Below are 15,652 nucleotides of genomic sequence, written 5' to 3' on the forward strand. Positions count from 1 at the left end.
GTTCATGCATGTATCGCACGCGCCTCCCCCACGCGTACAGACTGGTTGAAAATACTTAACCCCTAAATGAGCAGAAATAGTTAGGGAACACTGCATCGCGAAGTTTCAATCGCAGTGTGCGTGCGCTTCGGCATGTGGTATCTTGTGGTAGAGCCACACTCAAGGGGCCAAAGAACCGCATGTACTTCGCCAGCCGTTGTTTGCCGAACATTGCTCCAGACAAATACTTTCAGAAATGGTACCCGATACTTAAATTTATATTTTATGTTAACAAATTTCTCTTACTCAGAAATACTTTTGTTGCTATTAAGAAATTTATCTTCTTCAGAAATGCTTTACTTGCTATATACAGACTGAGTTTTATATCCTCTCAGCATCAGTTATTTTTGTGCTCAAATAGCATTTACTACTTTTAGTGTTTCATTTCCTAATCCTGTAGCATCACTTGATTTAATTCGATTAGATTCCATTACTCTTGGGTTACCTTCGTTGGTGTTCGTTTTATAATCTCTTTTAAAGACACTCTCAATTCCGATGAACTGGTTTTGTAAGCACTTTGACGAAAGGAGAAAATATGAAACAAATGAAGCAGTCGAAAGTGAATACAGACGTTTAAAAATGATATCGTGCTGTCTTCCGACTTCTTGTTCATTAACGCCAATTTCTTTTTTGTATCGTGGACTTTCCTAAACCAATTTCTCTTGTCAGGCTACTGTGCAGTTTTCCTAATTTCGTCTGTAATTTTTTGTGCAATGGTGAATAATATAATCTCTGTTAGTATCGAATTTATAGTTGACTAATGTTTTTTCCATAACTGTTGCCTAATATCTTTCTCTGAGCATGCCCGTATCGCTAGTGGCGGAGTTGTCGATTTACAGCATCTGTACACCATGTAGTTGGCTGCTGAATAGCCGGGTCTCATAGCTTCATTTCTAACCTTGGAAGTTACTTCGGTATCTTCCTAACAAACTATTCTAAATATAACAAAGCATGCTAGCGGAAAGGAATTAATGAGGACTTTTTTTAGCGATATGCGCAGGGCATATCTTCTGTTCTGTTCGGTTTTTTGTTGAATCACATGCCGTGTCGTGATCCATTCACATTTTCGCACAATTATAAATTTCGTTTTCGCGTGTAATATAAATTAAACATAAGGGCCGCGCACGGCGATGGCAGATGTTACGTTCCCACGAGGCTAGCGCTGGCGCCTGTCGGTGAAACGCAGCGCCGGAGAAATCTGGCGCCGGAGCCGCCGCTGGCGGCGCCACCGGCGCAGTTACGAATGGCCGCCCTGCCAAACGTGAGTGTTCGTTGATCGCCAGCTCTGGGGGCCACTTTCGCTCTCCACTTAAGGGGAGAAGAGACCCATTTTCCACTACTGCTAAACCAATGTCGAGTTCGGTAGTGAAACCTCGGATACCGGAAACACTCTGTGCTCGTGCTCGCCACCATGAGATGTTTTGCATTCCTCTCGGAGAGTGAAGAAGTTATCCTTAACGATCATTGAATCGCTAAAGGTTTTAACTCGTACAGATGATAAATGTACATTTTATAAGTAAGCTAAAACACTGAATGAGATTCCCAACTAAAAAAGGAGGATCGATAGAAAGTGGTATCATGATTATGGAGGATACACTGTTATAAATACCGGTATAACCCAAATTGCAACAGAAGCTAGTAATTAAAAAACAAAAAAAGAAAACTATTTACTGATCTCTGATACACGTCGAGCTCTGTGTGTGTATCACCCGGAACATCATACACTTAGAATTCTGTGTAATTCTTGGCAAAACCAACCAATCTATCTATGTATGATGTATTTCCTGTTGATTTCTGTCACAGGATCTTCGACCAACGTTTGTTCAACGTTCGTCCTGACGTTTCGTTAGCAAGAGCGGCTGTCTCTGTCAACCTCTGATGATGCATGGCTATAACAGACAAACAATTTTACCTAATATATACGTTGTTTTGAGTTGTGGCTTGTTTATTTAAGCACTTATTGATCCTCCACAGCATCGCAAAACGAAATAGCATTTTTCTTTTTTAATGAGTTCTTGTCTTCATCAAACCAAGCTACTTTCTCTATGAATGCGTAGGAGGCGCAGTCAGCAACAGTGAGTCACAAGAACATCATGTACTGCCACACTCTACGTCAGGGCGTCTTAAAATACATAGGGTCTTCAGAAAGTAAGATTCATATGTTGTCCCATCCTAAAAGCATTGAGCAACAAGAGTGGTGGATTGTCAGAACAGAGTACTTGTTCCGGATTTACTACAGACAAATTTCTGCTACGGTGCGGATAACAGGTGAATTACAGGATGCGAGTGAAATGGCGGCACAGCTGGAAACGTACTCCAGAGCTGAAATACGCACAATGGTATGATTCTTATGGGCAAAACGTCTGAAATGCACACAGATTATCCGTGAAATTTTGGCGCTATATGGACTAAGTGCAATGTCGCGTCCGTAGTGGACCTGGTGTTAACAAGACGACCAGGGCCGCACAGACGCTGGCGACGCTGATCAGGAAGGAAGGCCATTGCGTCGGCCACAGGCGATAATGTCGCAGTCGAGGAACTCATTCGCAAAAATCGCAGAGTGACTGTTGTAGGCATTGCTTAGCAGATTAGCAATTGTGATGAAGACAAACCTCATCGCCTCACCGGAAAAAAGCAGATCTACGCCATCAGCAGGGAATATCATGGTCACTATTTTCTTCGACTATGAAAGAATCTATACACAAGAGTTTTCGTAAACGACACAACTATTAATACCGATTAGAACTGTGCAGCACTAATATCGCCGCAAACACCATAAGGAACAAGAACCGCGAAAATTAAGCAAAGACATTGTTGTCCTGCACGATAACGCAACAACCCACAAAGTGTGCATAGCTCAAGCTTTAGTTCAACGCTTGCGAAGGGATATTGGAAGCTTCCGCCATGCAGTCCAGATCTTGCACCATACGATTTCCCTTCTTCGGCAAGCTGAAAGAATATATAAGGAGAAGGATCTTTTTCAATGATGAGCACGTTCACACAGCGGTTCATGAATGGCTCCGTGACGAAGCAGCCGATTTCTTCGTCGGATCATTCGTGACAGTCGCTAGATTGTATTGTGAGAAAATTGGATTGCGTAAAAATTGGGACTTTGTATGGGTGCTGATGACCGCGCAGTTGAGCGCCCCACAAATCAAATATCATCATCAGCAGCAGCATCTACCGTTGAGCAACTGAATGTTTGGTAAAAGGTTCGGACCGAAAGATTTTATAGCTGTTGAAAAATCACTTTGAAGTGTAGTGAAGCAATCAATTATAATTACTTGGCCTCTGTGATAATGAGTATCTTACTTGTCTAAAGTCCTGTCAACAAGTCGTGACATTGCAATCGTGATGTTTTTGCACTACTTCCATCAAAGCGTGTAATGCAAACTGCATGGTACGATAAAATAACCGTTTACGAGCGCTTCCTGAAAAGTAATGTTTCCGAGTTTTTTTATTCTGTTCCCAATATCGGCTGAGATATGAAATGCCTTGCATATTACTCGCTTGACTTTCCCGCTTCGCTGACGCAAGTTACTACCATCTGGAGTCAGAGGACTCCGAATTGTAGCATGTAACATGGCGGTGTGTAACATAACTATGTTGGTGCCTCAGAAACAGTATGCTGTAATCGAGTTTCTAACGGCAGAAAACGTACCTCCAATTGAAATTCATAGAAGAATGAAAACTGTGCACAGTAATGTTTGTGTCCACATCAGTAACGTGTAACGTTGGGTTGTTTGTGCTCGTAATTAAGGAAACTGTGGTGCTAACCTCAACGTGTGGGACATACGATTTTCATCTGTTTCCAAAACTTAAAGAACACCTTCGAGGATTTGACTTTTGATAGCGATGAAGTGGTGCAAGCTAGATGTAAGGTTGTGACTCCGTCAACCAAGTCAAGCATTCTACAGTGATGGTATCAAGAAACTGGCATCTCGTTGAGAGAAATGTGTTCGTCGTCAGCGTGACTATGTTGAGATGATGATATCGTTTGGTTTATGGGGCGCTCCACTGCGCGGTCATCAGCGCCCGTACAAAGGCCCAATTTTTTACGCAGTCCAGTCTAGCCACTATCACGATTGAAGATGATGATGATGACGATGATGATAACACGAACACCCAGTCATCGGGCAGAGAAAAATCCCCAGCCCAACCAGGAATCGAACCCAGGACCCCGTGATCCAGAGGCAACAACGCTAGCCACTAGACCACGAGCTGCGGACTGACTATGTTGAGAAATATATATTAGATATGAAGAATAAAGATTTAGAACGTTAATAAAATTTGTTTTATTTAAAAAGCATTAAGATTTCCACATAAAAAGATTCTGAGGCATTAGATTTCATCATGCTTTCGTAGGTTAAACAAGAAAAATTCTGAAGCTGGTGAAAACTTGGGCTGATGCAACGAGTTGAAAAATAGTAATGGCCAAAACTGTTGTAAATTGATGGATGCAAAAAGAGACATGTGTAGTGCAGTGACAAACAGCTCACTCGAAAAATCGGAGGTCCTGGGTTCAATACCCGTTCGCTTCGATGTGATTTTATTTACACTTAATATTCATCTCCGCCGAACGTTTATGCAAGCAGTGTCAGGCCACACCGCTTCCCATAAACCGTGCCTCGTGAGGGTCTACGTGAAGTCGTTCCCCAGTCGGTGGAAGACAGGCACTTAAAGCTTAGATCACATCCTGTACAGCACCGTGGTAAACGTAAACCTACCAATGCTAGTGTGGTTGACCGTTTTACGTTAAGTCGTAAACATGGTACACACAAATCATATTCAGTACCTCTGCCCATTCAGTTTTAAGAGGTTCTCTTAAAACACCATTTACATACAATTTATTTACAACATAAATTTGTCACTGTGGACAACATTCACAAGTTTAGAAGACAGCTTTCCAAATCAATGCACACCGTTTATACGACTGGGGCATATGAAGTAGTCACTAGACGGATATTTTCTGTAGTGAAATGACTGATACAATCATGTTAAAATTATTAGACTATAGCATGGTTTCTTAACATTTTAAAATCGATCCACATAAAGGTAGTTGAAATAGCTGGAATATCCTATTTTGCTGATTTTGACGATATTTTTTAGTTTTGTTAACATTCCTCCTTAGAGCTGCTCATTGGTCAAATCATTGTTTAGTACGTGACCACACATAAGTCATAGCAGTTTGCCAGCAACTCGTGAAGCGCCTACCCAGATATGAGGAGATGATGATTGAATGTTTGTTAGATATTGCGGAAATATAAATTACGTCGCCGTCAACGCCAGGTACCCCAATGGGGTGAAGTAATGGGTAGGAAAGAGTGTTGCACCTTGAGGATAGTGTACCTGGGAGCACATGATGTTTCCGGTAGTTGTTTCAGTCTAGTGATCGAATTTAGTGTCACATGAAGGAATACGCACTGGAGACCGTTTCTATCGTTTCTGTGTTGTATGGCGAGAGGCTGTGTTTTAAGCAGTATTTGTAAATATTTTGAGTTCTACATATTCAAGTGATATATTGTAGCTATTTAGAAGATATTATTAATTCTTCAGATACAGACTTGTAAAGTCTTGTATCGTATTAGGACTAGCTGTATGAAGTGTGAACAGTTAATCCATACTTCGTCCGTCTTGCACTATCTTGTACCTTGAAACGGAAGTAGGTCTTCTACCAGGGAACACGTGATGTTTGCAAATGAAGTGATTTTCTTTAATGTCATAACGATTTTACCTATCTAGAAAGTGGAAATAAATTATGTCAGTTTCTAACAGCTTCTATTTCCGAATGTATTTAATTTGTAACCGGTTTTTGATAATACTTGCTTACACTCACTGATTATTGGGATGTGATAGATTAATAATTTAGCAGACAGACGATTAAATACAATATTGACAAGATTTTCTCGATTGCAACGCTTTCAGATTTCAGTAAAATATTTGTTGCTTGAAACATGATTGTGTTGTACCTTGGAACTTTTTTTACATTTCGAAAAATCTTACTTTTCTGGGGAAATATTTGTAATTTAAAAAAAAAAAAAGCTGCAGAACACTAAAGGTGAATACTATAGTAAAAAATGGGATGAAAACATATTAAGCTTCTATTACAGGTATGACAACAGGCAATAACCTGTGAAGTGTTCCATGGTACAACAATATTCCCTACATGTTTTAAACATATCTTCAACCAGTAATCAGTTTTGACAGTGATGGAAAATAGCCGTTATATTTCTTGAAAGTCAAGAAAAGCATTCAAACTTTTTTTTCTGCAACAAATTGAAAAGAACTCAACACCCGTTTCTGTGTGGAGCGTGATATTATTACTAAGTGGAGCGCGACGCGATGATGGGAAAAGTTCTTGAATGCAACAATGAAAGAAGATTAACATCAACAAAAGCTTGAAAATGAGCTTTCGCCACAAGTAAGCTACACGGCACAGTAGCTCATCATGCTTAAAGGTGACACATCGGTATAAAAAATCATTTGAAACTAGAGCCTTGTCTTCAAGCAAGTGAGGCCCTTAGTCAGAAATCGAGAAGTTACCCTACTTAGCCAAAAGAAATCCAGCTATAAATAACATCCTGGCAAGCAGTCAACCTTACGCGAATCGTGTTGACTAATTATAGGCAGATGTGAAGCGACATATGAGAAAACTTCCTAACGTTAAGAAACAATTGGTTAGGCGTTTATTCCCGGAAAATTAGGAAATCATTGAAAACATCGTCCAACAGCATAAAACTGCTAAAAAACGAATAAATGATGGAATACAAAGTATCAGTTGCATCTTCCTGTGCACAAGTTTGTAATAAATTTACCTGTTCGATAGCAACGGAGGCATATTTAGCCAAACAATTTTACGATCTCTGCACTTTGTGAACACCACAGGTATGAAATAATTTTTCGTCAAGATGTTTTCGAATCACAGTCACTTGTTCAAAAGAAATTCAGTTGCGAAAAAACAGACCTGAAAGTTGATAATAAAATGTCTGATATTCCCTGAAAAAGTGCCTCTTAGGACTTTAGGACTTCTTAAATAAAACACAAAAAGACTTTTTCATAACACGCTTAAAAAAAGGAAAATTCGAAGTCCAATATGTATTCACAAAGCGACTGAGCAATATTTTTCATATAGTAAGGGTCTCAAACTTCTGCCGCTGCTCCACTACTTATTCGTTCACGTTCCGTTTGTACAACAGCTTGTAGTGTAGCAATTCGCTTTCAGAGATACACTGTACGTAAGTTTTTCGTTTATGCCGTTACGCTAGACAACCGTCAGTACGAAATGGCATCATCATAATACAAGCGGGTGAGAGTGATTAGGGTATACACTTTAAAAATGCGGCTCTTTTTAATGTTTCTTTAAAATTCTTTTACCAACCGTCAGCTTTCTAATGGTAGGTCTAGCCACTTAAAATCTATAACAAGCTCGGTCGCGCACAATATCAGTGCTTGACAATAGTTCCTGTTTCCACGGGGTCAAAATAAACAAAAAATTACCTCCGATATGAATCATTTTGTGGCGCCCTGGCAAATTTCATTTCCAGGTGGAACTGTGTTCACTACAGTGGACACTCTCTTCTTCGTGTTCTTATATAACGTAATTTTTTTCTGTGTGAGAATAATACAACCAGGCTGTTACAGGACAGCAACGAGCCTCAGAGTGTCAATTATGGCGGGTGTCATCAATATCTGCCAAGTTCGTAATTGAATGCCAGTGCCAGTAGAAAGTGAAACACAATTTTGATTGGCTGCAGGAAGAAACTTTCACGAAGAAGGAATCCGACTCGTTCTCTTCAATCTCAATATGCTCTGTGAGTGCCTGATTGTTAATTCAGCTCCTCACAGACGTTTCAGACAAGTGACGTCTACGTCCGTACTTAGTCGAATGAGTTTTAAGATTAATGAATTTCAGGATCTGTGACTAATCAGCAGACGTCATTGGCGTCTGAGAGGAAGTCTTTCAGCAGTCACTGAACTTGTTCATGAGCTGTTGTACCAGAAATAGTACTGCTCATATATAACCATAGCAGTTACCGTTTGCATTAAACTGCAACGGTGTTATATCCGAAAGTATGTATCCGGACGACGATGATTGAACCATGGAATATGAAGAAGATAGCACCATCAGACGACAAAGGCAATGTAACTTGTGTCTAGTAGACCAGATTTATTTTGCAATCTCAGTAATAATTTATACTGTGGTGACAATTTCACAGGAAATGTAAGACGAAGTCAGAAGTCAGCATAATTTCATAAGTAGGTTTGTTGTTTCGAAACCACTACATTCTGTTTACGTTGGTGTCTTATTTGGGAAACTGAAATTAACTGCATGCGGCTATTACCTCTCATAGTCATCGGATACAGCACAAATGTGAAACACAGTAACGTATTATGACTGCTTTTTCAGCTGACGTATTCAGTGTCAATTCATGAACACAAAAAGAGTACAGTAATAATTTTCATTATAGTACTATTCTTTTGAGTACATTTGAACAGCATAAAATCTGTGACGACATTTGATAGAATGTCGTTATTAACATATACTGCAATGCAACGACTATGGTCTAAATTAGTTGAATAAAATTGAAAAGTAGGGGTTAGATCGTCTGAAACTTTCCATGGCGGAGGAAAACCACGACGAAAAATGTTAGTGACACGTAAATACTCCTTAAAGCAAAATTTAAGCGACTTTGGTTCTGGAATTAATACGCATCATCCAGAAATTAACAATTAGTGTAATATAGAAAACAAAGCAATAACAAAAGTCAGTTGATATATTTTCCTACGTCAAGGTAAGCTACGGCCGTCCGACATGTCCGTTCTTCTGCTGGAGCTATTTCCATGTAGAGGAACCCATGGTTATACAGAAAAATAGGAGGGAAACATAAGTGAATAACAGAAGTGTTCCTTACACACGAATGTACCATGACTAGCACAATCCAATCACAACACATGACAAAACGTGCTGTTCCATATATTTAACCAACAAAGTGCCTTCAGATGAAATGTTCTGTTCTATATCTACGAGATCTTAAGCATTTTGCCAGTCTTATCGCAACCTTCCTTTCTTTTTCAGGTTATTTGGGAAGAATAACTTCACGGCTACGGAAACAGATCGCTGTGCGAACGGATGAACGTATGAAACAGATGAATGAGATCGTGTCGGGCATACAAGTGATCAAGATGTATGCGTGGGAGAAGCCATTCGCCAAACTTGTCTCGTTAGCCAGAAGGTGAAAAGCCTCAAAGCACACATTCTTTCTCTCAATGGATATTGTCAGTCCATTAATTTTTCTCGCAGGCTTTCGATGTAAAACTGACGTCTTCATAAGACTTTTGTTAATAATCATTATTTTCTTATTTACGATTTCCTCCTGTATATTTTACGCAGAAGGTTTTAATAATTTGCATACCAGACTAGTCTGTAAACATCATTTTTTTTTTAGTGCACGAACATAAATCAGAGCAATCACAACGAAAAAAAAAATCTGCTTGTTGTTCCGAGAATAGTTAATGACTGTTACTACTGCATCTCTTTTTCTTCTTTACTTTCCTTATTTTCCTGATTTTATTATTTTTTGCAGTTATTGACGGAATCACTTGCTTTCATTTGCAGGAGTGAAATAGACGTGGTGACGAAGACATCCTATGTGCGAGGCTACTACCTATCTTCACTGGTGTTCGTCGAAAGGTCGTCGCTTTTTGTCACCCTCATGGCCTACTCCCTGTTAGGAAACACGGTGTCCGCTGACAAGGTTTGTACTGCAGATACATAGCAATTCATGTGCCCCCCCCCCCCCCCCCCCCCCCGCCGCCACACACACACAGTCTTATCTTTCACCACTAACAGTCCAGAAAATATCCAAGTCCATTCAGGACGGATGAATTACGATGTTTCGTCAAGAGGTGCTGATTGATCTCACGGCAATCCAGATATATTTTGATACGTTCAAACGACAAATTTAGTTGATGTGAAGAGCGACATAATTCGAATAATACATAACTGTATGGGAACTAGTAAAAAAATTATAGCACTCTATGAACAAGGTAAACTCCTTATAGGCACATTAAGTCTTCATATACATAATGACAAGTAAATATCTCCGGTGCAATGTAGGAACTAAACAGCAGGAATATTTCAGAACATCAGCTGATTTATAGAGTATACACCTACTTCTTTCGCTGTATGTTGAGAGTAGAAGCTAAAGCATAGTATGTGGCACAGAATATGTGTGACGCGTCCCATGCATGAGTATTGCCTGAGAGTGATCGACACGGCTCGTGAGAACAGAATTAACTGGTTGGCCATGTGAGAGGGGGGGACTTGACCTGGCTATAATGTTAAATCTTTTATTCCAGAAGGTAAGGATTGGAAAGTGATTTGAATTAACTCCAACTAGAAGTGTTTTGCAACTTCTAAAATTATTCAGAAAACAGTTCCAGCTCCGTCTCTGCCTGGCTTGAAACAGTTGTACACACCGAAAGGCCGAGAATTAGTACACAGATAATCTTAAAGAGACGATGAGTGGTTAGTACCATTCCGTCTGTTTCGAAATGGGACTGCCAGTGTATCTAAGTCCAAACCCACTATATGACATACACAGTTCTGTAATGTCCTTGGACCACTCTGTTTTCATAGCTTGTAGCATTACTGCTATACGTGGCCGCCAAATGCTGGCGCCCAAGTGGCCCATTGGCTTCCCTGTGGTGTTTCCTTGTCAAGTTCAAGGACTTCTAAAACTTAACTTTATTCTCCATTTATAAGTATTCTCTGCAAGACTTCACTGTAAGGGCAAATCATTTCGATTTTCTGAGTAGGCTATCGGCTACACTCAAGATGCGACAGATGGAGTTCATATCAGGCGACTGTTGCGGACTGGAATTCGTCAGCGTGTTCCTATAACCAACTGCAATAAAAGTCAAGCCGCATAGTGTGCCAAACCACTTTGCTGAAAAATATGCCAGCCTAAGAAGACTTCAATCATGGAAGGAAACAAGCTATTAACAGCAACAGTCCGCACTTATCATGGTGTGCTGCATAACCTCTAGATGCTGGAGATGCCCGTGTCAGTATCCCTAAAAACATAATACTGTCAGCACTTAGCTATGTACACCCTGCAGTTCTGTGCAGAGTGGACACTCCTTGGTACAATCACCACATTGCGTATCCGGATACAGTAATGTAACAGAAAATGCAATTTTTTTCAACCAGGTGACTATTTTAATCGACCTTGATCAACTTTTTATGCTCCTGTGATCATTGTAGTAGTAAGTGGCGGAACTGTCAAAACCTTATGAAATAAAATCTGCACAAATACAGGGAGATGGTTTATCACCTCTACTTTCTAAATGCAAATTAGAGAGGGTAGTGAGAGAACGGAGAAAATCCATCAATACTAAGGAAGTTCAACTATGGAGAAACTCAAATAAAGTCACCATAGGTTATCTAGCTTTTGCAGGTGATGTGGCATTAATTACTGGCTCACTGGATAGTGCCAAAGGACAAAGCACAGAACTACAGAAACAATCACACAAAATAGGATTAAAAATGTAATTTGAAAAAACGTATTTCATTACAGATATCAAAGATTCCCCTCCAAATCTTAAAATTCATAACAACGCAATATCAAACACAAACTCTTTTTAAATAATGGCCAACGAGCAACACAAAACAAAAATAGCCACTGACAGTAGAGGACATAAAACTGAAAGGGCACATAAAACTAAGACACTATCAAACACTGGATGGCCTGAAACACTGTATGCAGCAGAAATACTTAATTTAACAAGATTTTGGGACCTTGAAGAACTAGAAGAAGGATAATACTGGGACCAAGAAGTAAAAGTAACACTGAATACACATTAAGATCAAACATAGAGCTCTATCTGAAAACGGAAGAGCTAAATGATGTAATGAGGAAAAGAAGATTACAGTTTTATAGACACATATACCGAATGGATAATAACAGACTAACCAAGCAGATCTTCCATTTAATAAACAGCTACAAATCCAAGTCCACATGGTTCACAGAAATTGACAAAGATACGAAAAACACCGGAATTAGAAAGGATATAATAGGTAACAGAATGCGATTTAGAGAAGCTACACAAAAGGCAGGCTTTCAGGAAGGAAAGAGGTCTGCAAAAGGTAGGAAATAGATCCACAAAGAAAAAGAATGACACTCTCGAAGGGTTAAGGAAGTTTGGGAGCAATGAAAATTAAATACAAAGAAGCAACACCAAAGTTGATTTGTCGTACCCTCTGAAAGGGTTATTCGAATAAATAAATAAATGAAGACGATGCCAGACTTGAACTCAAGCTTCGAAGTGTACACTCCATAAAAAATTTACGGAATCCAGGTATTGATGGCTCCGATTATGCAAGCGTCGATGTATCTGATTCTCTATACAAGGCGTAGATAGGGGGCTTGAAGATGGCAGTAATGAGATGCCGAAATTTGTCGTATACGTAAAATAACAACTTCTGAAAACATATAGCTGCTTGGTGATTTTTCTTTGGTAATATGCAAGATTTCCTTGCTCAGAGCACTCATAACGGTGTTATTAATCAAAAGGCATTGTCAGAAGCGAATGTGTGGCCTAGCGTACCACAAGGTAGGGCGAGGGAGACGCCGCTGTGTACAAGTAGCTGACATCGTTACAAATTCGTTTCGAAATGCAGCTAGACTTATACATGGTCAGCTCATGGTGCAAGCATGATTGCTCATTCCAAACATAAAAAGAAATTCGCGTAAGTAGGCACAAGGATACGACATTTTTTACCATACGATCGGTGACCAACCACTGGAGTCAGTCATGACCTTCAATTCACTAGAAGCAACTGTTCAGAGGGATTTAAAGTGAAATAATCAAATAGATCTAGCTTTGGTAAATGCAGATACCAGACTCAAGGAAGAATTCGAAGGAGGTATAATTCCAGCACGAAAGCAGTCGCGCACAAAACCTTCGTTCGACTAATTCTTGTGTGTTGTTCGTCAGTCTAGAACTCTTACGAAGTTTGATTCAATAAATTCATAAAATATTCAAAGCAAAACGGTACGAGTAGACACAGGTTTGTTTAATCAGCATGAAGATAATATAGAAGCTATCAATCGACTACAGACGGTTTTGTAACAATGAAGAGATTATGCATCACGGAGAGACTTACTCACAAAATTACAAGAGCCCATTTTCTACAACGAGTCATGACATATACTACTTCCTCCGGCATACATCTGGCAGAATGACCACGACGCTAAAATAAAGAAATTCGGACATACAGAGACTTACCCGCACATACACTGACGTGACGTGAAAAAGTCCTGAGATACCTCCTAATCTCCTGTCGGACCTCCTTTTGCCCGGAGTAATCAAGCAACTCGACGCGTCGTGGACTCAATAAGTCGTGACCTCTCGATCATGTCCCATAAATGTTCGATGGGGTTCATGTCGGACGATCTGGGTGGCCAAATCATGCGTTCGAATTGTCCAGAATGTTCTTCAAACCAACCGCGAACAATTGTATCCCAGTGACATTGCTCATTGTCATCCATAAAAATTCCATCGTTTTTTGGAAACATGAAGTCCATGAATGGCTGCAAATGGTCTCCAAGTAGCTGAACATAACCCTTTCCAGTCTATGATCGGTGCAATTTGATCAGAGGACCCAGTACATTTCATATAAACACAGCCCACACCATTATCGAACCACCACCCACTTGCACAGCGCCTTGCTGACAACGTGGGTCCATGGTTCCGTGGGGCTGCGCCACACTCGAACTCTACCACCAGCTTTTACCAACTGAAGTCGGGACTCATCTGTCCAGGCGACGGTTTTCCAGTCGTCTAGGGTATAATCGAGCATGGGCACGAGCCCAGGAGACGCGCTGCAGGCGACGTCGTGCTGTAATAAAGGCACTCGCGCCAGTCGTCTGCTGCCACAGCCCATTAACGTCAAATTTTGCCGCACTGTCCTAATGGATACGTTGGTCACACATGTTGCGGTTATTGCACGCAGTGTTGCTTGCCTGTTAGCACTGATAAATCTACGCAAACGTCGTTGCTCTCGGTCATTAAGTGAGGCCTCGGCCACTGCATTGTCCATGGCGTGAGATAATGACTGAAAACTGGTATTCTCGGTACACTCTTGACACTGTGGATCTCGTAATACTGAATTCTATGACTATTTCCGAAATGGAATGTCCTACGCACCTAGCTCCAATTATCCTTTCGCTTTCAATGTCTGTTACTTCCTATCGTGGGGCCATAACCACGCCGGGCATCTTTTCACATACACTCCTGGAAATTGAAATAAGAACACCGTGAATTCATTGTCCCAGGAAGGGGAAACTTTATTGACACATTCCTGGGGTCAGATACATCACATGATCACACTGACAGAACCACAGGCACATAGACACAGGCAACAGGGCATGCACAATGTCGGCACTAGTACAGTGTATATCCACCTTTCGCAGCAATGCAGGCTGCTATTCTCCCATGGAGACGATCGTAGAGATGCTGGATCTAGTCCTGTGGAACGGCTTGCCATGCCATTTCCACCTGGCGCCTCAGTTGGACCAGCGTTCGTGCTGGACGTGCAGACCGCGTGAGACGACGCTTCATCCAGTCCCAAACATGCTCAATGGGGGACAGATCCGGAGATCTTGCTGGCCAGGGTAGTTGACTTACACCTTCTAGAGCACGTTGGGTGGCACGGGATACATGCGGACGTACATTGTCCTGTTGGAACAGCAAGTTCCCTTGCCGGTCTAGGAATGGTAGAACGATGGGTTCGATGACGGTTTGAATGTACCGTGCACTATTCAGTGTCCCCTCGACGATCACCAGAGGTGTACGGCCAGTGTAGGAGATCGCTCCCCACACCATGATGCCGGGTGTTGGCCCTGTGTGCCTCGGTCGTATGCAGTCCTGATTGTGGCGCTCACCTGCACGGCGCCAAACACGCATACGACCATCATTGGCACCAAGGCAGAAGCGACTCTCATCGCTGAAGACGACACGTCTCCATTCGTCCCTCCATTCACGCCTGTCGCGACACCACTGGAGGCGGGTTGCACGATGTTGGGGCGTGAGCGGAAGACTGCCTAACGGTGTGCGGGACCGTAGCCCAGCTTCATGGAGACGGTTGCGAATGGTCCTCGCCGATACCCCAGGAGCAACAGTGTCCCTAATTTGCTGGGAAGTGGCGGTGCGGTCCCCTACGGCACTGCGTAGGATCCTACGGTCTTGGCGTGCATCCGTGCGTCGCTGCGGTCCGGTCCCAGGTCGACGGGCACGTGCATCTTCCGCCGACCACTGGCGACAACATCGATGTACTGTGGAGACCTCACGCCCCATGTGTTGAGCAATTCGGCGGTACGTTCACCCGGCCTCCCGCATGCCCACTATACGCCCTCGCTCAAAGTGCGTCAACTGCACATACGGTTCACGTCCACGCTGTCGCGGCATGCTACCAGTGTTAAAGACTGCGATGGAGCTCCGTATGCCACGGCAAACTGGCTGACACTGACGGCGGCGGTGCACAAATGCTGCGCAGCTAGCGCCATTCGACGGCCAACACCGCGGTTCCTGGTGTGTCCGCTGTGCCGTG

At 41.8% G+C, this 15,652-nt stretch overlaps 1 protein-coding gene across 1 annotated transcript in view; it reads left to right on the forward strand.

Moving 5' to 3' along the window:
- LOC126334646 (ATP-binding cassette sub-family C member 4-like) overlaps positions 1 to 15,652 on the forward strand; it is a 283,425-nt gene that overhangs the window by 221,134 nt on the left and 46,639 nt on the right. The window contains exons 8-9 of the mRNA XM_049997091.1: positions 9,116 to 9,272; positions 9,656 to 9,794. Coding sequence (XP_049853048.1) covers positions 9,116 to 9,272; positions 9,656 to 9,794 — 296 coding nt within the window. The remainder of the gene's footprint in view (positions 1 to 9,115; positions 9,273 to 9,655; positions 9,795 to 15,652) is intronic.

Source organism: Schistocerca gregaria, chromosome 2 (genome assembly GCF_023897955.1).
Source record: "Schistocerca gregaria isolate iqSchGreg1 chromosome 2, iqSchGreg1.2, whole genome shotgun sequence".
Taxonomy (NCBI): Eukaryota; Metazoa; Arthropoda; class Insecta; order Orthoptera; family Acrididae; genus Schistocerca; species Schistocerca gregaria.